This window comes from Myripristis murdjan, chromosome 9, assembly GCF_902150065.1.
Source record: "Myripristis murdjan chromosome 9, fMyrMur1.1, whole genome shotgun sequence".
Classification (NCBI taxonomy): domain Eukaryota; kingdom Metazoa; phylum Chordata; class Actinopteri; order Holocentriformes; family Holocentridae; genus Myripristis; species Myripristis murdjan.
In genome coordinates, this window is record NC_043988.1 from 4,637,541 (window position 1) to 4,664,777 (window position 27,237).

A 27,237-nucleotide genomic window follows, 5' to 3' on the forward strand; every position below is an offset into this window, starting at 1 on the left:
TAATTGATTTGTGGTCCCTTTGGCATCATGGGGACTGAAGGGATACTGTTCCTTTTTTACTGCTGTGGAACGGATAAGAAACTTGAAAATAAATCCCAAATTTATTGCAGTATCAAACAGCATCACCTGAAGCATCACAATATTACTGTGTAATAGCCAGTGACGGACAACATTATTCAATGAAATTAGTCAACAGCATAACCATGTCTGAAACAGTCATTTCACCAGAGCTTTTTCTTTGTTCTTGGCTGTACACCACGTCAAGAGATATCCCATCAAGATGTCTCTAATGACTTTAGTCTGGTTGACCAAGCTCTGCTCATGCCACTGTAGGCTGTGTTATTCAAAATAATATGTTTAGTTAATTGATTGGTACAGTGAGCAGGAATACTGTGCATAAAAGCTGCACTGTATAACATTTTAACATCATTAATCATTACGACACTCATTTGAATTAGAATAATTACCACAGACAAATGAGACCACTGCTGAGAAGATATGCAGTCTGATTAGGCCTCTACACCAAATGTTATGTTACGTTACACCAAGTCGGATTTGGCAAGAAATCTGCTGTGCTGCTGGTGGATGGAGTGAATGGCAATGAAAAACCCTACTTCTAACCTGCTTATCTTGTCTGCCAAAACTAAAGGTGGCAGAGATGGGGAGGGGGCACAAGAGGGAAATTTGGTCTTAATTTGGGGAAACACTACCACCACTGCCACTGGTGATTATTGATAGTTAATTATTGATAGCTGCACCTTTAATAAACATTGCTGTAGATGTTGATGCTGATATGTAGTCCAGGCCAGATGTGGAAAAACAGCAACTGAAAATCAATCTAGTGCTAAATAAAGTGCTAAAAATACATATCGAGTGAGTCATGAACATGTAAGAATGAAGTGTGTCTGCAATAGTCCGGCCTGTCTGCACAGCCTAATCTGCCACATATCTTCAATCCATATTGTTGCTGTGTTGCTGCAGGATCTTGGCCACTGTGGGGGCCGACTTCGATCTGAGAACACTGAGGGCAGTAAGGGTTTTACGGCCGCTGAAGCTGGTCTCCGGGATCCCCAGTGAGTAAACATTACGAAAATGTTTGAATTTTTGTTGCTTTTAAAAAATAGATATTTATTTATTTTTAATGGTTAAAGCATGTTGTCATTGCTTTGAAAAGTGCTACACCAACTGAGTAATTAAATCAGATGTTTTTCCAGTTACTTTTAAATGACATTTTCACCATGAGATGAAACTGCCAATTTAATTCCCCAGTTAACAAAACTGTAACTTTGTGCCATTAATATCTTCAACCATGATCAGTTCATATTTCAAGCTGTTTAAAAAGCTTTTTGTCCCACATTACATTACATTTCATGACCCCATTAAGTTGTTAATGGGGAAGGAGGACCCTGCAATGATAAGTAAATGCAACTGGGGTGCAGCAGGGTACAGGTGGAGCTGAAGAGATGAGTCTTAAGTCTTGAAAGATGAGTAATAATTCAGTCATTCTGATCAAAGGGGGAAGCTTGTTCCTTTATTGTGGTCCAAGGGATGAAAAGAGTCCCTATAATAGGTACTCAAGATGTCTTCCATTTGAGAAACAAATATGTCCTTTTTTTATTTTTTAAGTTGTTTTTTTAGAAGTATCTGTCACGTGAAGGTTGTTTCCTGCAGCTGACTGGGATTTCTGTCCTGTCTTTGTCAGGTCTTCAGGTGGTTTTGAAGTCCATCATGAAAGCCATGGTGCCTCTGCTGCAGATCGGCCTGCTGCTCTTCTTCGCCATCCTCATGTTTGCCATCATCGGGCTGGACTTCTACATGGGCAAGTTCCACCGCACTTGCTTCAAGACAGACACAGGTAAGCAAGAGTTATTTCTCGGACACAATGATATTTGGTGTCATCTGTTGCCCAGGTACTGTGGCTTTGACCACTCATGATTGGTCGCTTGGTGAATATACTTTGAGGAATATTGTACTTTTTTACTGACTGTATTTACGCTGCTACACTATGCTCTATATTACCCAGTTTCCCCATGGGGATCAATAAAGTATTTTTTTTTATTCACATTTCAGATAATCAGTAAAGGAGGAATTTAAAGATAGAATACTGATGGAAAATATTTGCAATTTCAGATGAAAAAAATTTAATGGTTGTATTAGCCTCCATTATCACTCTGGATAAAAATGTAAAATGAACTGTTATAATGATGTTATCTTGTGTGTATTCAATTTACCCTATATATTATGTATATGAGTGCATGTTTTCCTGTATGTCATCACATATGTTATTTTTACATTATGTGTTCCAAGATGATTTAAAAATACTCTGTGTTTATGTTTATGTGACTATGTGTACACATGTTTGTGTGTTTGTGCCTGCAGGCGAACAGGCAGCAGAATTCCCCTGTGGGGAAGCCTCCCCGGCCAGGACCTGCGGCAACGGCACCACCTGTCAAGAGTACTGGATCGGACCCAACTTCGGCATCACCAACTTCGACAACATCCTCTTTGCCGTTCTCACTGTCTTCCAGTGCATCACCATGGAGGGATGGGTGGAAATCCTCTACAATGTGAGTGTGCTTACAGGAAACAGACCTTAGCTCCCATGCTGTTTCCAAATAATCATAAATAATGTCTGTAACCTGCAGCCTGGAGTACCAGATGGGTGAGGTCTACCCCGTCAAAATGATTCATAGTTGTCATGCATGGTGCCAGCAGTGTACAGCTTGTTGCTCAAGTAATGTCTTACTCATTACTCATTTCAAAAATATTAAGACTTACTAAACTCACATGCAGAGCCTTGATAATATTAAGGCTCAAAGGGCAGCATATCCAGATTCTGTGTGGAGGGTGGGCATCGTGAACATTACAAAACACAAATCATGATTGATTTGGCGTGGATTTTAGGCAGCACTGTGTTCTGCTTGTAAATAGGAACCCAAGAAGCATGCATTAGTGGAGCTTTGCAGTGGTCAGCTACACATCTACATGACCCCAAGACTATGCCAATACCTCCAGTGGAAATCTGATGATCTGTCGTGTTTTTGCGACCCTCGTAGGCAGCTGAAATTTCTTTGAAATTTAAATATTTCAATTCTGCAGTGGTGAGCAGGCCAGCACCTGTCATGCCGGGGCTTGTCTTGGCATGCAATGCTGTGGTCTTTGAGCTGTTGCCCCTTACTTGTACATTTTATCGGAATCATCCAAGTTGTGAAGCTACAAAAAATCTGAAAGTGTGATTGGCTGAAAGTATGTTGTACATCAATGTGCTGCCATGTCAAGCATTTCAGAATTTCTCTGATGGAGTGAACTGTCTCCTTTTATAGTCACAGTGACATTACTAAAGCTTAAGTCAAACTAACTAGTTGTTACTAAGAGCATTGCATGGACACACAAAACACACAGAAGTGCCAGATTTATGAACAGCTGGTGCATCTCTACCCAGATATTTAGAACAGCAGCTCGCTGCTCGTTCTCGCTGCTCGTGTGTGGTCTGTGTTTGCTACCTGTTGCCTACCTGTGTGGGGAGCCCTGGTTTACTGTTTACTGTTCTGGATTAAAACTGCCGATCTGGTCAGATCTTACCGGTACTCTTTGGATCTGATCCCTCCTCGCCCTGAGTCGCTATACTTTCCTTGCTGGCGGCTCGGAGGAAGTTTTCCACCTTCTTTCTGTGCCGCCGGTTTTGGGAGTTGTGCTGACGCGCTAGCTAGCTAGCTAGCTAGCTGTTCCTCCTGCCGGTTGACCTCACCGAGGTAAGTGGAGACTTGTCTCGTGTGGTCGATTTTGCGGGGAAACAGTTTCCGGCTCTGGCTGGATCTCCAGAGTCTGTGATCGGCTTCTCATAAATTGTAATACGGGTTTACCCCTGGAGGTTCGGGTGCTACACAGCTGCTCGCCTGCTTGCGTGGGACGTGTATGTGTGTGTGAGCAAGCATTTAGGCTCCGGCTCACTTGTGGTCGTTTCTGTGTGCTAGTTTTAACACCGTTATGCCCTGTGAGGACTGCCGAATCGCAAACAGGAGCATTACTAACCTCCGAGAGGACATTAAACGGCTGTCAGATGAACTCCGGAAAAAAGACTCTCTCCTGTCTGATTTCATGGACACTGCAGCTACGCAATCCAAAATAATTTCCATCATGAACTCACCCGCTGCAGATACCATCCTCTGGGATCCATCTTTGTCCCGCTCCCGGCCCTCCTCCTGTTCAACTCCCAGCGCTAAGGCTCTCTGGTCGGAGGTGGTGTGCGGAGGTAAGAGGGTAAAGTCCCGAGTCACCTCCCCTCCGCAACTCAACCTCACAAACCGCTTCTCCATGCTACCACCCGATGTCACAGTTCACCCTGCTGATGTCCTCATGGCCGAGGCTGATGCTGCTCCGGACGGTGCTTCTGCCGTGACGGTTCCTGCTGTTGCGGCCGTGCCGGTGGCTGCGGGGTCGGCGGCTCTGACGACGGCTAACGTTAGTCCACGTCCAGCCGCTGTGAGTGTGACGGGGGCTCCGCTGTCTCCCGCCGCGGTCACGGCTCCTATTGCGGCGGCGGCGACTGCTGCATTGGCCGTCCCGCCTTCCGCTGCCGCTGCGGGTCCTCCTGGAGCTGGCCGGAGGAAAGGCGGCTCTGCTGGCGCTGTCACCCCTCCACCTGATGCTGGTGCCGACCGGGCGGCTGCCCGGTCCACCGCGAGACAGAAGAACAGCCAGCCGGGCAAATCCTCCGCGAGTGGGCTCCCCTCTCCGCAGCCTGCCGTGGTGCAGCCTCCATCCAGCACCACCTGCTCACGGGCCAACAACCACCACCGACCGGCTTCACCTCTGGCCCCCTCCAGCCCCCCTCTCCCCCCCGCTGCTCAGGCTGCTAGCACAGCTAATGCTAGCACCCTTTTCCGTTCTCCACCTCCACAATACATCCTGATAGGTGACTCCATGGTTAGGTCTGTTCCCATCCCAAATGGCATTACATATTCATTCTCTGGCGCAAAAATCCTGGACATACACAAACACATCCCCGCCATCATCGACCGTCACCCGTCTGCCCACACAGTCATCGTACACTGCGGTGTGAACGATCTCAGGTGCAGACAATCAACCAAACTACACGCTGATTACGAACTGCTGGCAGAGACCATCGAAAGGCTGGGAAAAATTTGCATTTTTTCTGGTTTAATCCCCACCCTTCGACGAGGATCAGAAATGTTCAGCCGCCTCTATAGCGCCAACCAGTGGCTGTCCAATTTCTGTGCAGCATGTGGCTATGGATTCATCAATAACTTTGACTCATTCTGGAAAAAAACTCATCTGTACAGGTACGACAATCTCCATCTTAACAATAAAGGAATCTCTGTTCTAGCCTCTCACCTTTCCAACCATTTCTCCAGCCTTGCCGACTGACGCCATAACACCACTTCTAACGCCACTTTGCAACCAACATTCATCCCAGTCATCGCAAATAATAGGCCACTACACAACCACTGTTCTTTTTCTGTTAAACCTCCCCGCTTTTCCCGTCAAAACTTGATTTATGTTAATATTCAGAACAATAATTCACAGATAACCAGTCCACCTGCAACCCTCACTATGGCACTTTTAAATGTTCGCTCTCTAGCAAACAAGTCTTTTATTATTAATGATCTGATTTTAGATAACAAGATTGATTGTCTCTTTTTAACTGAAACCTGGCTGGGCGCTGATGCACCAGCTGTTCTCACTGAGGCCTCCCCACCAAATTTTAATTTTTTATTTTCCAACAGGAGTGGTAAAAGAGGTGGTGGGACTGCAACAATTTTCTCTAACTCTATTTTAACGAAGGAAATTCCACAAAATAATTACACTACATTTGAATATCATGCATTTGTTTTTAGCAGTCCCCCTATTTTATGTATGACAATTTATAGACCACCTAAGCATGCCTCCTCTTTTATCAGTGAATTCTCTGAACTTTTATCAATTATACACTCCTCATATAACAGAGTGATAATAACTGGTGATTTTAACTTACACATAGATAACATTTCAGATCCCATTACTATTGAATTTTTAAATATATTAAACTGTATGGATTTTACGCAACATGTCACACAGCCCACTCACAACAGAGGACACACCCTGGATTTGGTCATAACCTATGGCCTGTCCACTGGTGTGTCCTCTGTTGTCGACCTGGCTGTGTCAGATCACTATTGTGTGTTTTTTAAAGTTGCCAGTTTTATTCAACAGGAGGCCCCGGTGAGAACAGTGAGGAAACGCCATCTTACTCCTGGAGTGGCTGCAAATTTTATTGAGATTTTATATAATACCCCCACTGAAATTTTACCTGCACCCTGTGATTTTATTGTCGATAATTTTAACACTAAACTGAGGTTAGCCCTCGACTCAGTGGCTCCACTTTTAACTAAAACGATAAAAACTAAATCTACATCCCCCTGGATAAATTCTGAAATTAAGAGTCTGAAAAGAAAGTGCAGGAGTGCTGAAAGGAAGTGGAGGAAAACAAAACTGACACTACACCATGAAATACTCCGTGAAAAACTCAAAATTTATAATAATGCAGTTAAACAGGCAAGAACTTCCCACTTTTCAAAACTTATCTCAGTTAAAAAGAATGACCATAAATTCCTCTTCTCCACAATTGATCTTTTAATAAACACCGATTTTAAAAAGTCCTCCATGGTACCAACTGATGCTCTATGTGAGGACTTTGCAGACCACTTCAGAAGTAAGATTGATGTCATTAGATCTACTTTTTTATCACAAAACAGTGTTGCTTTTAATAGTCCTGAGCCATTGCTTTTACCAGAGGAAACACTGGAACATTTTGTCCTGGTTGATGCACAGATGCTTGGTCGAGTTTTCTCCCGAGTTAACCCAACAACCTGCCTTTTAGATCCAATTCCCACATCACTCTTAAAGACGTTTTATGGATTCTTTGAGTTTGAACTTTTAAATATTGTAAATTGCTCCCTCCAGACAGGTGTCTTCCCCGCTGCCTTTAAAACGGCAGTGGTGAAGCCCCTTCTGAAGAAGAGCAATTTGGACCCTAACATTCTTAATAACTACCGACCTGTATCCAACTTACCCTTTTTAAGTAAAATTTTAGAAAAACTGGTTTTTATCCAATTAAATGATTTTTTAAACAGAAATAATATTTTAGATCAATATCAATCTGGTTTTAGGATGAACCACAGTACCGAGACAGCCCTCCTGAAGATTGTTAATGATCTCAGGTGTAACATGGACTCACAGAAGCTCTCAGTCCTGGTGCTACTGGATCTAAGCGCTGCTTTTGATACAGTAGATCACCACATTTTATTAAACAGACTCAGAAACCTGGTGGGCCTCTCTGGTACTGTTTTTAACTGGTTTTATTCCTATCTCACAGATCGCCGGTTTTTCGTAAGTTTGGATACATGTTCCTCTAGAACCCATGAAATGAAGTGTGGGGTGCCCCAAGGTTCAATTTTAGGTCCAATACTTTTTAATCTCTATATGCTTCCCCTTGGGGACATCATCAGGAGACACGGCATCAATTTTCACAGCTACGCTGACGATACACAGCTCTACATTGCTGTGTCCCCTGATGACACAGGGCCTATTGATACCCTTTTAAATTGTATTTTAGATATAAAGTCATGGATGGCAGAGAACTTCCTACAGCTCAACCAGGACAAAACAGAGGTTTTAGTTATTGGCCCTGAAGGCAAGAGAGAGAAACTTTTACCAAAATTAAAGGATTTTAAACCCGCAAAATGTGTCAAAAATCTGGGCGTCCTTTTCGACTCTGAGCTTGATTTTATTCCACATATTAGAAGTATAACAAAGATAGGATTTTATCATCTTAAGAACATAGCCAGAGTGCGCCCGTTTCTCTCTCTGGCCAGCACAGAGGTGCTAATGCATGCTTTTATCTCTAGTCGTTTAGATTATTGTAATGCCCTGCTTTCTGGTCTCCCCAAAAAGAGTATTTCACACCTTCAGTTACTCCAGAACTCAGCTGCACGTGTTCTGACGAGGACCAGAAAGCGGGCTCATATTACACCAGTTTTAAAGTCACTGCATTGGCTCCCTGTGCGTTTCAGGATTGATTTTAAGGTTCTTTTATTAGTTTTTAAGTGTCTTAACGGCCTTGGGCCTTCTTATCTGTCTGACCTGCTTTTACCCTACCAGCCCTCGCGCACCCTGAGGTCCTCCGGTACCGGTCTTTTAACTGTTCCCAACGTTAGAACAAAAACCCATGGTGAATCTTCATTTTATTATTATGGCCCACGTCTATGGAACAGCCTGCCGGAGAACCTCAGGGCTGCTCAGACTGTTGATGTTTTTAAACGCAGGCTCAAGACCCACCTTTTTAATCTGGCTTTTATCTGATTCTATTTCCACTCTTTTCTGCTGCTTCTACTGTTTTTACTGCTTTTAGTTGCTGATTAATAATTTATTTATTTATTTATTTATTTTTACTTTTTAATACATATTTATGTTGCCTGCATTGTTTTATTGTTTTAATTTTATTGTTTTTAATTTATTATCATTTATTACACTTCATTTTTTATATGTTTATATATATATATATTATTTATTTACTTATTTCTTCTCTATTCCGTTTAGTATTGATTGTATTTTGCTCTGTTATCTTTTAGTTTTTAGCTCCAGTGTTTTCCTCATGGGGGCCCTCCACACCGGGAGCTGTATCTGGCCTGCCTGCGGGGGGTGCCGTCCTGGGGGTTGTCCTGGCCTGGATGGTTGGGGGCCCCGCTCCAGGGCCTTATGGCCGTGGTGTGGGCTCCTATCTGTCTGGGTCGGGGTGGTCTCTGTGGTGGTGCCCCCTGTAGTCGTGGGCTGGGACGCCTCCCGGTGTGGATGGCTCCCAAAGAATGAATGGTGTTTCCTCATCTGGTCCCTCAGTGCTCAGCCATATTTTATTTTATCTTTGGGTTGGGTTGGGGTGGGCTGGGTTGTGGTGAGGTGTATGCCTGGAGTGTATGCATGTGTGAAATATGTTGTACTTGTGTGTGTGTGCGTGTGTGGGGGAGTATGAGGGGGTGGGGGATTAGGGTTGTATGTATTTTAATGTAAAGCACTTTGTGTTGCATTTGTTTTATGTATGAAAGGTGCTATATAAATAAAATTTGATTTGATTTGATTTGATTTGATAAAAGCTTTCATGAACTACGTACAGGTTGAATCACTTGTTTGCTATACCAATTGATGACAGAGAGTAGGAAAACCTTTATTTATATGAAAATGTTGCAGAATATTATTTAAAATAGGTTAAAAACAGCTCTCTGGGAAAGTATGCAACTTTGAAAGTACAGTGTAGCTACCGTACAGTCTATGTCCTGTGCATCGTACCGAGACACCACGCTTTTCCCCCTGACTGGGCGATCCCCTCCCAGCCTCCCTCAGGGGAATGATTAGAGGCAAGCATAAGAGCCTGCCGGTGCTTCTAGCCGGATGATGACTCACACACAGACACAGTTCCCATTAGGACCACAAGCAACACTGGTTTACTGCTAGCATGAAACAAATCATGGCTGTCTGACATTTGCGTAAGAATCCAAATTATACCATGCGAGGAAAATGGTTATGCAAGGGTATGAATTATTAAAGAGCTGTAGTGGGAATGTGTGTTTAGCAGTGTGAGTTTCTTATAGTAGGGCCAAGACAGCGGGAGGGAGAGAGAGACGGAGAGCAAAGGGAGGCAGAGGAAGATCAATAGTTGTTTGGTTGCTGAAAGCAAGAAGAGGCAGGGCGGGTGATGCTGCTTTGACGCTTCTTTGATGTCAAATAATTGTTTCCCCACTGTAACAGTTACACAAGTATTGGACACAGGAACATGGACCGCAGCAATGGTGCTACAAATGAACAACCTCTATTCCCCTTCCGGGAGCAACTGAGTGAAGGTGAATTAAGCAGCACGAGTGCTAGGCCATCTAAGTCCACTCTGTCAGGAGTAAGGGCACAGTGCAGGTGCACTTCTCTACCCAGAGGTAAAAATTGTTACAAATGTACTCTCGAAGGTGTACCACTGGTTCTTAAAGCACTAATTGTTTACCTTTGCTGCACTTAAAAGGAGCACAGACGTTTCTGACAGCTGTATGTGTGTGTGTGTGTGTGTGTGTGCCCAATGCGGAGGGGAAAAAAAACCCAAAACAAAACAAAAAAAACAAGGGAGAGAAATAAATTAAATTCTTTATTTATGAGCAGAGATACTGACACATTTTCCTTGGATGATTTGGAGACTGGATGCTTGTTTCCTCCATGCACTTGGCTCAGCCCCTAATTACAGTGTTACAGAATGCTGGGTAAACTGCCCAGGTTTACTTGGGAGAGTAAAAGTTACTTGTTCTGTATCTTTATGTACAGCATGAATCAGTCAGTGAAATAAGAACTTACCAGTAAATTATTACTTAATTATCATACTAACTGGAAACTTTTTGTGCCTATATCAGAATTATAAAGTCAAATATTGTGAGTTTCATGACTCGTGAAGTCATGAGTCATGAAATTACCAAAAAGTCACATAAGCTGGGATATGACTTGAATAGAGCATTGATTCCCTTTTAATTAGTTAAATCCAGGGCAAAACATAAAATATATACATATATATATATATATATATATATATTTTTTTTTTTTTTTTTTTTTTTGACCATAATTGCTTATGTTGAAAGTATAAAGAAATGATTTGAAAGAAAAGAAATGACCCCACAGCTTTGAAGGATAGGCTTGCACGTCTGCAGAAAGCTCCTCTCGTATCAAACTCCTCGAACTCAGTTGGTGTAATTGAAGTGGGCTCTCTTCATTGATATGATAGGGCTTCTCATTTTACCTCTGCTTATCAAGTTGATGACCCTTCTCCCAATCTTGATCCCGCTTCACATTCTGATATTGCCCATTAACATCTTCACTTCCAGTGTCACACCAAGATTTAGTGCTGTGGCTCTGTCAGCATTAGACCACGTCATCATTCACATGATGAATAATCCCCATTAGAGCGCGATGTTAATCCAGAATTAGTCCATATAGGAGGTGAGGGGTGGAGGGGGTGGAGGTTAAGATCACTCCTTCATCCATCATGATCTGGCTCTTTCTCTTGCCTCGTGGATCCCTGACAGACTGGTAATGTGCTCTGACCGGATGGGCCGAGGTTGCCGTTTTGGTAGCGTGTGATTGGTGGGTTTTCTGATTGAATCATCGAAGGAGGAGTGACGGCTGTCTCATTTCCTGCCGCTCTGGGACCCGGCTGCGTCCTCTTCATCAGAGTGGTCATCCATCACAGTCCGATGGGGGCTCGTCTGTCTCTGCCAAAGCAATGACACTTTCATGGGGATGGAGGGCAAAACTTAGACCGTCAATTTCTCATTAGGAGACCCCAAGACCCTCTTAGTCATAGACTCTGCTTTCCTAAGTGCTCTTGTCGTTTTTATGCTTTGCACTTGCACTTTGCAGCATATTTTTTCCTTAGTAAAAATGAAAAGAGTAAGCTAGAGGAGAATAGAACCCTAAAGACTAAAGCCAGACATTCAGCTTTGATGCATGAGCCTTCAGGTTAAACATGTTAAAACAATGACATCTTGTGTGTCAGGGAAAGCAGATGCGAAACAACCACCTCAAACAGACTGCCGTTGGTTGCAGATCCACAGATACTGAAAATCACACGACGGCTGTAGATAGAAATATTCAGTAGATTTGGGCATGTCCAACTGTGCGACATGGTGCTTCCTCGGTGTCCTCAATGCTTCACTCTCCAGGACTGTGGAGTATAAACTAAGAGAGACAGCTGTCAAAACTGAAAATAGATTTCAGATAGGGGAGGGTCTCCCTCGGCATCTTCACTCTTCCAGTGCTTGTCGTAGCCAGTTAGGGCCGCAAGGTGAGTTTTGCTCAGTGACACCGTGTCCAGTCACCTGTAAACAGCAGGTAGCATTTCAGAAACGATCACATGGAGTCCTGGCTCAGGGGAACAGGACGCTCACAGGCCTGCTGGAGGACAGCAGAAATCAGATACAGATGCAACCTCTCAGCTACACTGCTTTTACATTTCTCTTTCAGGTCTATTCAGTTCAACTCACACAGTGACACACTGATTCCATTCACAATGGAGCATTACCATACTGTTTAACCCTCCTGTTATGTTCACATTTTTGAACATCGTTTATGTTTGGGGTCAATTTGTCCCCTGCAGTTTAAACTTCCACAAAATTATTATAACTAAAATTGTTATCAAAGTTTATGTGTCAAGTACTTTATGTTTCTTTGTTGATTACCTAAATAGCCCTTTAAATTAAACATAACTCCTCCCACACCCCCACTTATACATCCAGTATTTCTATTACATGACTTTGGAAAAATATGCAAATCACCTTAAAATCTCACTGATTGATCTAAAATTGGAAAGAAATATTAATTTTGGGTGTTTTAATAGCTTTATATTACTTCTAAGTACAGATTTTTGTTATTTATAACTGATGCATTACAAAGTGTGTACAGGACATTGAAAAAATATCATCATGTGAATTTCATGTTTACCCGGTAGTGCCCATTACATTAGGAAAACTCATTAAATATGAAGCAAAAAAAAAAAATATATGTTAATCATTTATTTAGAGACGTTAAACATTGGCTGGGGTCAAATTGACCCCAAACATAATAGGAGGGTTAAATAATAAGACAATGCCATCAGAACCAGAATCAACTTTCATAGCAAAGTGTGCTCAAGGAATATGACTCCACTTCCCAGGAGCCTCTAGTTCTTAAGTACCGGTAAGTAATAGGCAAACGAAAAAAAGACATTCCTGATTCAGTTTTCTTGTCAATGTATGGAAAAGCCAGTAAGTGTCATCGACCAACGATGATTAATATGATGTTGTTAGTTAGGTAATAATATTACTACTCTTAGTTATTTTTAATATTATTAATTTATTTGAAATAGGTTGTCAGTGGGAAGCTCTTGCATCTTATGTTTACATCTTTCAGTTGACAGTGTTGACGGTGGCAAGTGTCCACCTTGTTGACCTGGTGGACATATGATAACCACAGCGAGGCAGCCAAACTACAGAGAGGCTTTTGAGTGATCAGACAAACGACCCCTCCCCTGTCTCTAAACTAGGTAAATGTAACACCTACTGAAGCCAAAAAGCCTCTACACCATGGAGATCAAATCAAATCAAAAGGCAATATATGAACAACACATAAACAAACACATACAATGGACTATAACAGAGCTGAAATAATATTAACACATGTAGCACTGGATGCAAATAGAATCTACGGTCTATTTGTTTTTGCACTCCTTAAGGCTTGTAAATTCCTTTCAGAATTTATATTCTGTGTCAAATTATTGCTGTCTCTCATAAGTAGCGGTGAAATAAGCACATAATGTACCTGTCATTATTGTAAAATAATGACATATTTAATTTTAATTTGGGATAATAACCAGCTGGCTCTACATTATCACTCACGTGTAGCCTTTTTACAGCAGCCATTTTGACATGAAATCATTAAGTCAGCTGAACCATTTGTGTGTAGATATGTGCTGAATTTAAACTATAATTTAAATGAATAAAAACGTGCTTCCAGAAAAAAATGACCCCATACATCAATTACCTGTCCTTATTTTTTATTGCTGGCAAGTGGCCATGGTGTAAGCAGGATAATCTGCTCTGAGGTGTGTGTTAAAAGGTTTGAATGCACTCCTCAAAGGTGACCACCCTCTGCTTCGCGTCAGGTGGTTCTTTGCACCCACGTTGTGCATTAAATGCGCATCTCATTGTGAATCCCCCCTTTTGTGTGGCATGAAAACAGTGAAATGTAGAGATATTGAATATTTCATCAAAAATTCAGCTGTGTGGAGCCTCAATCCCAACTTATTGGAACTCACAAACTCATATTGATTTAAATAAAGGATAAATAACTACTACTACTACTTCTGCTGCTGCTACTACTACTACTACTACTAATAATGATAATAATGATGATGACAGTTGTCCTTTTTGGATGACAGCTAATATCTTATAAATATAGCCTGTCTCCAGTCTCATGAAGTCAGCCTCTAAGCTAAACAGGTGCTACAGCTGTTGAATTGATGGCTGTCCTCGGCCTGTGGTTGTAGGGGCAGAGCAGGGCTACTAATGGCTTTTCTATTGCCTTGTGTGCTCTCTGAGTTGTGTTAGCCAAAGTCTGGGGCAGCCTCACCCTGACACCAGCTAATGCACTGACACACCGAGGCCTCTCCAGCCACTTCCAGCTGAGAGCTACTTTATGACAAATGCTTCCACCTTTCTAATATAGTGCCTGCTTTTAGGGACTCACTGGCACCGGGTCCGCCATAGATTTTTTGGCCATTTCTTCCATCTCTTCCTACTCCTTCCTATCGTTGTTGTGAGGTATGGCTGTACAGTTAATAGAAAAAACTTCTAAATCCAAGTAGTGATGACTTCAGTTTGCAAATCACAAGAATATAGTGTTGTATCTTCGAGGAAAATGTGTCAAACAGCTCAAACTTCTTGAGCTCAAATACTTTTTACTCAAAGTGAAGTTTGCCAATCCATAGGACCTTATGTTATTATCACTTGTGCTGTTTTGGGCTAATCATCAATGTAAGAACTTGGCTTGAATGTAAGAAAGGCTCAGAAGGATCAACAATTTTGTTATTCGTTCATTTATCCACTTTAGTTTCCTCATCCAATTTATTTATTTACATCCCTTATGCACCAGAAATCACTGGGGCGTAAGCTGTGTTGACATGTAACACAACTCACACCGCTCATACATTTTGTCAGGATGATGTAGCTCTGCTGTTGCCTGCTGGAGCCGCTGTAGTTTTTGCAGTAAAGACTCCGGTCTTAAATCGCTGATTGGTCTAGCTCTGTCACCCTGTGCTGAGCTCCACTGGTCTGATTGCACTATTGATTAAAGACTGGTTAAATGTTTAAAAATAGTCCTTTGGGGAGCAGAGACGGATGATGGAGCCATTTGAGGCTGCGAGTCTGTCTGGGGCTCTTTGAAATGGGAGTTCATGCCAAATGCCAGTTGTAATCAGACAGGGAATTTTGATATGTTTGATACACCATAAAGTAGGCAAACCAGTGATTATGAATGTTTTCCCCATTTATTACAGTTTACTCACATTTTACAAACAGCAAACCATTTTGCAGATCATGCCGGCATACTAAATATTTCACAACATATAATCAAAATCCCTTGATTTAAAAAATTGAATTTTTGGTTGAAACAGCCACCTTATAATGTTCTGCTTCTGCAGCTAACAAAGTCATCAACATTCATAAACCACAGAACTGATAATTTGCTGTGTAAAGCAAGTGTTTCTCCAGGGATGATTTTCCAGGAGATAATATCACTCTGCCCAATTTCAAGCGATTCGGGCCATCAAAACAAAACAAAACTGCTTCTTGAAGGAAAACTGATGACAGCGACTTTACTACAGTAATGAAATACTGGTGTGAAGAAAGTTTGAAGTGGCTGAAAGGTCATCTTCATATCATAGTGGAATGAATGGAAACCGATGGCTGGAGAAAATGGAGGAAAATTGGAAAAATCAGAGCTCTAAAATATCACTGCTTGCCTTGGGGAAAAAAAATAGCAGAAACATGAAATATACACATTGTAGATATTATGCTAAACATGCAAAATCACAGCTCATTAAAGAGGAATGTTTAATTTTCAGTGGATTGTTAACTTACAGGAGAAGACGCCGTTGTTTTAATTTTAAACAGAAAAACAGATGCATAGATCTGTTGAAAAGTAGATGTTCTTGTTAAGGATGTGGAATTGATTTTTCTTTCTTTCTTTTTTTTACTTCATCATACCAGCCTTCCATCTTTACATTCATAATAATACTAACAGCTACCTTGACATAACAGTAAAGTTCAGTAGATTCAGCCTAATTGACAAATATGTGGCCCTAAAGTGTAGCATGCTCTCCAAATTAAATCTCAGCGCCTCTGCCAGTCCAAGTCTAAATGGACAAATCAATGAATGAAAAATGAATGTGTATGAATAGAAAGTGATCCATGCATACTACCAGTAAGATGGTGTGAGTCAGAGGCGATTCCTGGATGCTGGAGCCCTGTGGTTCCCAGATCCAGGACTCTCATGCTGTGTGAAAGGTTTTGTGTCCCGTGTTCACACTGTATTGGCAACACCCGGCTTGACCATCACCGCAGATGCTGTGCAGCCACGTTGCTACGGCCACCCATATAGCCACAGGCCTCTACGGTTGGTTATTGAGAAATTCACCTTGAGCATTTGTAAGTGAAAGGCTTTGCTCATTAAAACTCTCAATCGTAGAGGAGTGCACATTGGCTTCACTTCACTTTCCCAGCTGGCGTTTGAATCCGCAGCCCTCCGGTCACAGCCTTGCTTTACTAAACCCTGATGATGAAGAGGAATAATAAAGAAGAAAAGCTGCCGAAGGGGGAGGGATTGCCAGGGATGGCAACCGAATCTCGGCTCTGCCCCTGCAGCCTCCCAGCCAGGGACCATAATCCTGTTAGTCTTGATGCTGGAAGTTTGAGTCAATATGAGGTGTGTTGCTGCCGGGCTGTTGAGGCATCACACTCGCACCTTAAATGTAGCGACCATGTCTGCCACAATCATGGAGGTACATTGCAGAATAGCTGGTGTCCAAACAATGGCAAAATAGATAACCACCAGGCAAGAAAAAGAGAAATCTACCTCTTGAAGTGGTATGTAGTGGTATGGGTGTAGGTCACTTGTGGTACGTTATATTTAACAGTGATATGTTTGTGAATTATGTGGGGGAAAAGTGGTGTGCAATGGATGCTGGTTGCTGTAGGGTGTTGTAGCCAGTTTATTTTGTTACTGTTGCACTTTTTTTTTTTCTGCACATTTGCACCGTCAAAACAGTTTTAACATAATATCACAAAGCAGATACAGTTCAGGTAGTGGCTAATTTTGAGTGAGCATTCATAGATTTTGAAAATTGTGCTCACAGAATGCATTTTGTGCCAAAGCTGTGTAACTCACTGACCGTTTGGTCCATGTAGTGCACCGAGTGTTTTGAAAAAATATTGAGAAATGCTTGCAACCTATTGTGATGAAACTGTAAATCTGAGTCCAACTTTTGCGAATTTGTAACCCGGCAACAGCCAGTGAGGACCCATACACTGTCACACAGTGAACAAGCACACTGAGGTGGAGAGAGAGAGCTGACCATCACTGATGTTGTTTTCATCAAACTGACCCTGAGGTTAGATTTTATAATCAAACTGGTTAAATTAATATTCATAACTGTGCTAGTCTGACTTTCATCCCTTAAGTAAAGAACCACATATCACAGTTTATACTGACCATGAAGGAATGCAACATCTTGCTTCTCACTAAGTGATGACACGTGATGGGTGGCAGTCTGATATTGATATCTTATCTCCCAAATATTAGACAAACTGTGGGCGGAGGTCCTTACCTGTATTTTATGTTCTTTCCTGTATGTACCCTCTGCTAACTCTAAGTGCCACACACAGAAAGTAACACATGACAGTACTGCAGGATGGAATGAGTCAGTGTGCAGTCTTTACTGACTCTGAGCCAATATGGTCTCATCATGTAGGGTACTCGTGTGGGCTCTTGGTTGCTAGCACCCCACTGGCTTGGTGCATGTTGGAGGAGTGCAGGTAGACGGAGAATGCAGTTTGTGGGGTTTTGTTTGGCCTGAGGCTGGTGCTAGAAAAAAAGGTCATGAGGTCACCAAAATCAACAGAGTTCACCCTCTGGGGAGCAAGAATGACCTGCAGATTTCATGGATATCTGCCCCAAACATTTTGGCCTGAGGGTGGTGTTAGAGGAAAAGAAAAGAAAAAATCAGGAGAAATTTTCCTTTGGAGGGAGTGTGTGAATGCACTTGCCAGATACCATGGCAATTAAATAATTAGACTTAATGATATCATGTAGGGCAGCACCGGTGCTCTGTAGGTAGGACTGTCTCCTCATAGCGAGAAGATCCTGGGTTTGAATCCCGGTCCTGGTCCTTTCTGTGTGGAGTTTGCATGCCCATCCCCATGTTTATGTGGGGTTCCTCCCACACTACAAAGACATGCATGTTAGGTGTATTTCTAAATTGCCCACAGGTGTCAGTGTGTTTGTTATGCACTGGACTGGCAGTCTGTCCAGGCTGTTTCCCTGCCTTCTGCCCTGTGCATATTGCAGTGAAACCCTGATTAGGAACAAGTGGGTATAGAAGATGGATGTTTCCATCTGACATTTTGGGCAGAGGGTGGAAAGGAAAGGTCATGAGGTCACTAAAATTCAGCTGAGGTGTTGAGAATAGCCTCTTCACTTTGCTCAGACTAGGCCTTGCTATATTTTAAATGTTATAAATTTAAATGCTCTGTTTTAAACTGGTGTGAGATTTTTTGGGGATGTTCAAGGTTTTGGGACATGTTGTAGTCAAGTTGTCAAATCAGGGCCTCTGTCCGTGCCTGTTACCCAAGTGGCAGTGCATCCATTGCATCCCTAATTCTCCTCTGGTAAGTGGTGGGCCTTGTGCTGATTGTTTAGACTGAGCCCAACTAGATCCTATTGGGTCCCCGTCTTCTTAATCTGGATGAGGTGCCTGTCTTCACCTTTAGATACTCCATAGAAGCTTCTGAATTGCTTTGAATATCACCTCCATCTAAAGAGCACCTTGCCTTTGGAGACCCTACCAAGAGCTAAATGTCCTAGACCACACAGGTACTAGCAGGCAAATTTCGCAAAAAGTGGGTGCTGGACTCCACCAGGGCTATGTCGCCAATTCTGTTAGTGATTTTCATGGACAGGATTTGAAGGTGCATTCAGCTTGAATCAAGTCGGGACTTCCAGCATGCACTGAACAGTTTTCTGCCAAGTATGAAGCTCTGTAGGAAAAAGGCGGTTTGCCCCCTCTGAGTTGGGAGTGAGTTATTGGAAGACTTCGAGTATCTCGAGGTCTTGTTGAAAAATGAAGCAGGAGATTGAGAAATGGATTGGGGAAGCAGTCACAGTTATGCTGTCCTTGTACCAGACAGTTGTGTTAAGGGTGGAGGTTAGCCTGAAGGCAAAACAGTTAGTCCTGAGCAGAACCTCCACGCAAGAGTCAGTATTGAAAAGAACTGCTCGCAGCTATAGGTTGTCTCAAACAGAGATGCACCCCTTTACAAATTCTCCTTCTGAATGGGGTTTCAGCATCTTGGTTATTAGCTCAGTCACTACAAAACTTGCCTGCATAACACTGTCTCTGTCAGAATGCAGTCCTTTGAAAGCTGCTTGTTCAGAAAGTGTTCCACATCTGCTTTTCTTTTTTTGACAGTGGCCATGATGCATGTGTACGTTGACACGTATGTACATGTTTAGCATGACATTGACCCTGACAGACATACAGCTGGAGGGGGTCATCAAGCAGACTAACACCGAGAATGTGTTACTCTGCTTACTATTTTATGGTATTTCCTTTTATGCCAGAAAAACGTAAATGCTGTCGAGACCATTTTTGAGATTTGTTTTTTATTATTCATTTTGCATGCTTTATTTTGTATTGTATTGTTTTGTATGCATTTCCTCATGAGCTGGATCAAACGGGTCCCATACGGCCTGGAGTCCAGAGGTTCTCCATCCCTGCTTAGGGTGAGGAGCTCAGACATTAAGGAGAAGCTTGGAAGTAAAGCTGCTGCTCTTCCATGTTGAAAGGAGCCAATTGACACAGTTCAGGCATCTAAACAAGAAGCCTCCTTGTGGAGGTGTTCTGGACCACCTGGGAGAGGATCCTGGGGCAGGCCCAAAGCATGCTAGGTAGATTCAAAATTCCACATGGCCTGGGAATGCCTCGGGGTCCTGCATGAGGAGCTGGTGGATGTGGATTTGAAAAAGCACATCTGTGCTTTTCAACCTGTTGTCACCGTGACCAGGTCCCACATAACTACTAACATGTACTAATGCTCATATTAATGTGCTTACAACAAGACAGTGATGGTTTGTTAAGCAGCTATGTTTGCAAGCTAGCTAAGCTGACATTATCGAAACACAAAATCTATTAAATATGTCAGTGTCGAAATCAATTTGCAGTCAAATGCAACACAGAAATGAATCTTGTCTATTCTGTTTGGTTGAAACGCCTATGTTGATGTGTCATGGCACCTGAAAGCCTAGTGTTTCACTGTACATTCGTCTGCAAGTAGTTGTGCATTTAGGCTTGTGAGAATGTATTGTGCCTCATTTTTATGGTATAATTAATTTATGTGAAAATGCTGGCAAAATTTCTGACAGCATGGCTCTGCTGTTTTGTTGTCAGATGTGTCTGCAGTTGCTCCTCACTAATGTCCTCTGTGCTTTCTAAGTGGGAACGGGACAAGACTAATGCTGGAGTTAATTAGGAGTGACCTGTTTTTGTAATCTACTGTACTCAACTCTGTTGCACTGCTATATCAGATGACATTTGATGCTGCTTCCTTTGGGTTTCTTTGTAGAAAATGCTACTCATTTTAGGTTTCGTGTAGTTCATTTCTTAATTATTCAGCAGTACAACTCATCTTTGTGAGCAAAGTTCTTTTGGTTTGTTAATAATAATCAAAGTTTTTATTTTCATGATCACAATCAGCTTGTAAAAGGAAGTGCCTTATTATTTATTTATTTATTTATTTTAAATGTCTGATATCTTATTTTGGAATAGCCTTTATCACATAATTCTCTACTGTTTTGATGCCTCTTTATTACTCTCATGCCAGTGGGATTTGTATTGGAGTGTATTCTCATGCAAGCATTCTAGCCAGTAGGCCAACTCTATAATAATAGCTGTATTGTGTGGAAGGGCCTTTTGTGTTGCTATGTTAAAAAAAAAGTAATAAGAGCATTTTACCCTCTGAGAAAACAATGAACAAATTCATAGATGACAAATGAGAGATGAACGGCTATCACAAATGTGACCTAATGAATGATAGGAAGGCATTCTCACAATAGTTTTTGGTGAAATGAACACACAGGCAGGCATCCACCCAATGCATTGTGCCTAATTCCCAGCAATCAAATCATCCTCACAAAGCAATAATGCGAGTGTGAATACCCGCTGTTAAGAATGACATAAACGTGAATGTATAGCCCTCGGGGAGGTTGGATGCTGCGATGACAAACAAATCCAATAGAGAACAGAAGCCACAGAGTGTGACTTGAGCTGCTGTCTCTGCCAGCACCACTCAAATGACAGACCACATACACACACGCACACACACATGCATACAAACTCCTTCCCACCAAAGCCTATACCCATTTTATTGGCTGGTATTTCCAAAGGGGGGCCATTGATTTTGGAGCAGGGAGAGAGCAAAGTGAGGACAGTATCCATTACAGCAATAAAGCCTAGCATTTCTCTCTTAAGCTCTCTGCCTCAAACTCACCGCTGAATAGAAAGGCAAAACGGTTCTGAGTGATTTGCTCCCGTTTGCACTTGTATGACCGTGGGCCCTCAGAAGTGTGGACATTATCTTCAAAACTTAAAAAAGGCAAAGCTGGAATGCCTTCTCTCGCCCCAAGCAGGATAGGTTCATTGAGCAGAGTGGAGTGGAGGGGTGGCTCTATTATGAGGTTAGCTGTGTGTTGAAGTGAAGCAAGTGATGTTTTCATAGTGTTGGCCCTGCAAAGTCAATGGCGGTGAAAGAATTCCTATGTGTGTTTGTGGATTTTTTTGGGCAAATTTCACCCACTGCAAGTCAACAGCCTGCAGGTCTGACACATCAGAAACACAACACTGTGAAAAAATGTCAGCGTGGTGGTTAACACCCGGGCCACACTGACTACCTGAGCAGTGATTTTCATTTCGGCACCCATATTTACAGATTAGAGCAGCCACACAGCCTGAGCATGAGCAGCACATATGGTTCTCAGCAATAACAGACAGGGAAAATGATCTGCTGATAGTCACGGATGTTATAATGCCATTGGACGGCACTCTAATGACATTATAACTGACACCTAATATATGTATTTGTAGAATATGTCATAGACGTGGAAAAAAAAAAAATTACAAACTACTTTAGCAGTTGAATGGAGAAAGTGGAGGCTGTGCCTGTGTGGGTTTGGTCCTGTGTTTCTATGACCCTTCATTCTAGAAATAAAAAATATGACATTGGCCATTATAGAAGGCACACTCAGTGTAAACAGACAGCGCTGTCAGTGGCAGTGCCGCAGCACCTCTGCTGTCTGTGTGGACTCCACACACACGTGTGAGCTGCAGCAGCTCAGTGAGGCAGCCGTCACACACACAGGTAGAGGGAACCAACTGGCCTGGGCATAAAAAAGGTTACAAAGCCTGACATTTCACCACTGTAAAAAAAATGTCGAGTTTAACAGCCATTGTTGTTCTATATGTCAGCGGACTGTTTGCCAGATCTTTTGTGTGTGTGTGTGTGTGTGTGTGTGTGTGTGTGTGTGTAATTATGAGTGTGTGAGAGAGACAGAGACAGTATTTTTGAATTTTATCATTTTCATTCTGTGTTGTTTTTGAACACAAAGCCATATGACATCTGGCAAAGAGCCAGAAAAGGCTGGCAAGGGGCACTCCTGACCACTGGCATGATGTGTGTACTGAACTGAAACACAGACTAAACTTGAGATTCTTTGGGAGAGTTATGGTTTATGTTCTATACAGTACTGTACTATATTTCGATCATACAGTCATTCATTTTGTAATTACAAAAACATTTGACAATATAATTGGCTGGTGAGCCTCTTGCTGATGTGATTAAAGGCAAAAATAAGAGCTGCAACTTACTTTCCATGTAATCAAATATTTCATCTCATATTTTTTTAAATATATTTTTACAGAATATATCAACACATAAGCATAAAGTAACATTCAACCAACTCAATTTTGGACAATTTGGTTAATTGGACAACTCAATTTTGAATAGAAAAAACTTCAGATAGACCTTATAATTCCATGCTCATACGTTTTTGCATGAAGGGAACTCAAGGTAAACTGGCCCCATCCCAGTATGTGGATGTGATTTAATTACCAGTGTAATCCAGAAGTAACAATCCAATCCTCCTCTGTGTGTGTGTGTGTGTGTGTGTGTGTGTGTGTGTGTGTGTGTGTGTTTAGGCCAACGATGCCTCAGGGAACACGTGGAACTGGCTGTACTTCATCCCCCTCATCATCATTGGTTCCTTCTTCATGCTCAATCTGGTGCTGGGCGTCCTGTCAGGGTGAGTACAGATGGCCAGAGGGAAGCTGTTGAAATAATGGTTATGTTTGTCTCAAGACCAGCCACCTGGTTTGGAGTCTTTCTGTTTTTCCAAGGTGCATGCTACCCCATATTGGCCCTGTCTGGTCATGTGACAGTGGCCTTTGCACGGTAGGAAATCAAAACCGGATAGCTCACACACAGCGTCAGGGTGAATGTGTTTATATACATCCTGGAGTTGTGGGTACGAGCTCATTTATCTCTTGTAAGGTGTCGTTCAGGACAAAGTGTGTCTGTGTATCTTCATATCTCATTCTCTGCACACATGAATCAACCAACTATTACAAATATCACCATGGTAACTAAGCATAAGCAGACTGCCTCACACTGAAGACATTCCCCGTTATCCTGGTTAAGAGTGGGGGATGCCAGATATAGGTAGCTTTGTCATAAGCAGGCTAAGGAGTTATCTGGGATCAAGCGAACAGCCAACGATGTATCCATGCTCAAAAGCAGAAAATATGAATATCTCAAACAAACATGATATTGCTATGCATTTATATGCACTTACTGACAAAATTATCAAAAATAAAGAACATATGATTGACCCAAGTGTGTTATCTGTTAAGTACAGGCCCTAAATATTGGAAATCAACCAAGCACAAACTGAACATGTGCCAATCATAGTAGCTGAACAGGCAATACTTGACATCAGTGTTTTCAAATAGTTTTGTTTTCACCGTCCTCCCCGCAAAAAGAAACCAATGCATTCAAAAAATTCCACTCTGAGAGCATCTTCCAGTCTTCGTGTGGACAGATGGTCGAAACTTCAAGCAAAAGTTGTGATTTAAAAAAAAAAAAAAATTGTCTCAATGTGGACGTAGCCAAAATTCAAAGGGAGCTTACACTCACAAAAGACAGAAAGATGTTTGAATGCTGAATATTGTAAATGTTGTAAACTGTGATCTCCAGTCAGTAGTCACCATACAGCAAATAGCCACCAATAAGAGCCAATAATGAGAGGTGTCACCTCCCTATCCTGCCCCACACCCAGGATATTAAAAAATAAATAACATAAAATTCATATTTCTTATTATAATCTAAGCTTTAAATATATGTCATTTAGATATCTTTAGGCCCAAAATGGCTTGAAACAGGATCTTTTCCACAGAGAAGTCATGGGGTAACAGGTGTAACATTACTGGTGAATACAATGGAGGTTTGCATTGAAACATTTAAACATCTGAAACACTTCATAAGTTTGGACTGCATCTTAGCAGCCCTGGGAAATTCCACATCTGTGGCTGTGTGATGGTAATCTAACTCCTACTGTCCATTTACACTGTGCTTTTTTTTCCTTGTGGGTTGCTTGTGATGCTGTTGTGTATTAGAAGATTAGAAGACAAATTCACGTGTCAGCCTCACCACGAGAGGCCTGTTAGTGCAATCCTGGGCTACACTCCTTAATTTAAAGCCATTTATGACAGGCTCCGGGAACAAAAGCAACCGAGGTAGGAGGCATCGGGGTGAGAGCATCTTATCACTGTTGAAAGGAGCATCATGGGAGAAGGCTCATGCTTTTATTGCCTCCGCTGTGATATTGGTTCACAGTGTTGATCATCTTTCTTCAGGACCACCGGGGTTTTGTTCACTATCTTCCACTCATGTGCATCATCTGACATGCACTATAAGATCCATGCAAATTTAATCCCGCTGTCAGTGTTGGGTAAATTGGAATGAAGTTTTTTTTTCCTTGTTAATTGGTTTACAGGGGACATGCGCGCACACACACACACACACACAAAGCTTTGATGGGAGCCAAGAAGCCCCCCCCCCAACCCACGGTTGAGTGCTCTGTGGCATACTATTCCGTACTCTCAGCGCTATCAAGCTCTTTATTTCTTCTCGGAAAGCTAATATAATTCTCACCAGCCTCTCCACCAAATGGTCTCGGCTGCTTCCTTTATGGTGTCACTGTGACATTAATGCTCTTATTACTGCCACTCTCTCCCTCTCTCTCTCTTTCGCTCTCTCTCTCTCTCTTTTTTTCATCTCAGCTAACTTCTCGCTAATTTCTTCTCTTAGATCTTCTGCAGAACAATTACCTTCCCTCGAGATGCACATGAACACAGAGTTGCGTTCATGTGCGCGCTCCCGTTGATTCATGTTAAGGTCATTTACTTTTTGGAAGAAGCTGCGGCGCTCTAAGTTTCAGTCGGGTGCTCTGCCCTTGCTGATAAGTTAATGTTTCTCTCCACGGGTGTGTAATCTATTCCCTCGGCCCTTCTGTTTGAGCTCAAGGTGAGAGACTGTCTCTCATAGACTGGAAGTCATTTGTGGAATGTCTTTTTTTTTTTTTCATTCCCCCTTATTTCCTTCACCTTTTAGCAGGATAAAATAATGAGTCACAACTTTTTTCTTGTTTATTTAATTTTGATGGCAATTAATTGTCTGCCGCCGGGAGAGGAGCGTGATGACTAGAGTCAACAAACTACAAAGTCAGCAAAGACATTAATTTGTTTGTTCCCCTTTGTGGTTCCCTTTATTTCTTTTTGTGGCATTATGTCCATTTTCCTCTCAATTTGCTTACATACAGCTGGATTACATTGTTGCTTCCTGGCTCATCCTCAAATGAGTCCCTTCCTCGCTAGGATTTTTTGGTGCTTTCGCAACATTTTCTCAAGGGGTGCACCTCTAGTCGGCACAAGACCACTTCAGTTCCCGCCGACCTCAGCCTCGCTTCCTGAAAGAGATCGATCTTTGAGGTTAAGAATGTTTTCCAAAAACAATTCTGTCTAAGATCATCTTAACGTCACTCTTAACTTCACTGTCTGTGGTTCTGAAAAGGTTGATGAATTGATCTTGCAATGACAATGGAGGTCTACAAGCCGTGCTATATATTACAAATACATAAAATACAAAACAGCATTTCATATTCTTGGAGTAATCACATGAAATAGTTTAGTTCTCATTTGTGAAAATATTGTGTAGCATTTCATTTCTCATAGAGGTGAAATTTTCCCGCCACCAGACAAGATAATTTTACACATGACGTTAGAAATGGAGCTGTAATAATGTAATATTACATCGGGCTCCAGCCGTAGGAAACAATACAAACAAGAATGTTTTGCTATTATCCACAACAAGTTGTTTTGAGTCCAGACTTTTGCTTGATGGATATTGTCTATGTGTCAGAGCAAAGCAGAAAGCAGGAGCCGTGAGTCTTGCTTACCTGAACAACACAACCAATTATTTGTTCCGTGACTGTTATTCCAAACTGACTGAATAGCTCGGGCATTGAAGAGCTTGAAATTCATGTGTGTGTGCGCGGGAAATTATCCCTGGAAGAGATGGGACAGGACAGCACCGGCTTGGTTATTTTAAAAACTGATCATTACCTGTAAATTATCTTGTCAGCCGCTGGTGCTGTGTTATCATCACTTTGCATATTTGAGCGTCTTTATTTAAGATGCTTTTGGGAAACAGCTCATAAGCTTCAGAGGCTTTGTAAGATGGTTTCTATGATCATCTTAGCTTTTAGAGCCTTTCAGTGAATGGATCCTTGATCTTGTAGTCTTGCCTTGGTCACCTGGAACCAGCCCTCTGATCAGGAGGAGTTTGGTTCCTGAGCCGTAGATGCTGATGATGCTGAAGCTGAAACTCTTGAGTATGTGTAACCATGTTTTCAGGCGCCCACTGATGTTCCTCTCCATGGCTGCCACTGTCGACATCAGGAGCTCTTTCACAACTGTAGGCTTGGTTTTTGTTGGTCATTCGCATAAACCCATCTGCTGTTCAACCCATGTGTTGGTCTTAAAATGAGATGTGTGCAAGTGCATTTGCTGTTTACACATGGATGGGAAAATGACAACCGCGTCAGTTGGAAACAACAAAGACAACAAACACTGCGTCATGCTTGGTGCCGCTTGTTTTTAAAATCTATCGATACAGCTGCATAAAGATTTTAATAGCTGGCCAATTTGAATGGCTGATCCAGAATGCACTGTGGCTTTGCCGGAAAAAGATAAACACCATGAGACAGATCACAGGTATTTCTGGATACATTAATTAATCA

The 27,237-nt window shown here is 42.1% G+C and overlaps 1 protein-coding gene across 1 annotated transcript in view; it reads left to right on the top strand.

Annotated features, from left to right (window-relative positions):
- cacna1ba (calcium channel, voltage-dependent, N type, alpha 1B subunit, a) overlaps nucleotides 1-27,237 on the top strand; it is a 150,698-nt gene that overhangs the window by 39,141 nt on the left and 84,320 nt on the right. Inside the window, exons 4-7 of the mRNA XM_030059364.1 lie at nucleotides 982-1,073; nucleotides 1,703-1,855; nucleotides 2,380-2,567; nucleotides 23,081-23,184. Coding sequence (XP_029915224.1) covers nucleotides 982-1,073; nucleotides 1,703-1,855; nucleotides 2,380-2,567; nucleotides 23,081-23,184 — 537 coding nt within the window. The remainder of the gene's footprint in view (nucleotides 1-981; nucleotides 1,074-1,702; nucleotides 1,856-2,379; nucleotides 2,568-23,080; nucleotides 23,185-27,237) is intronic.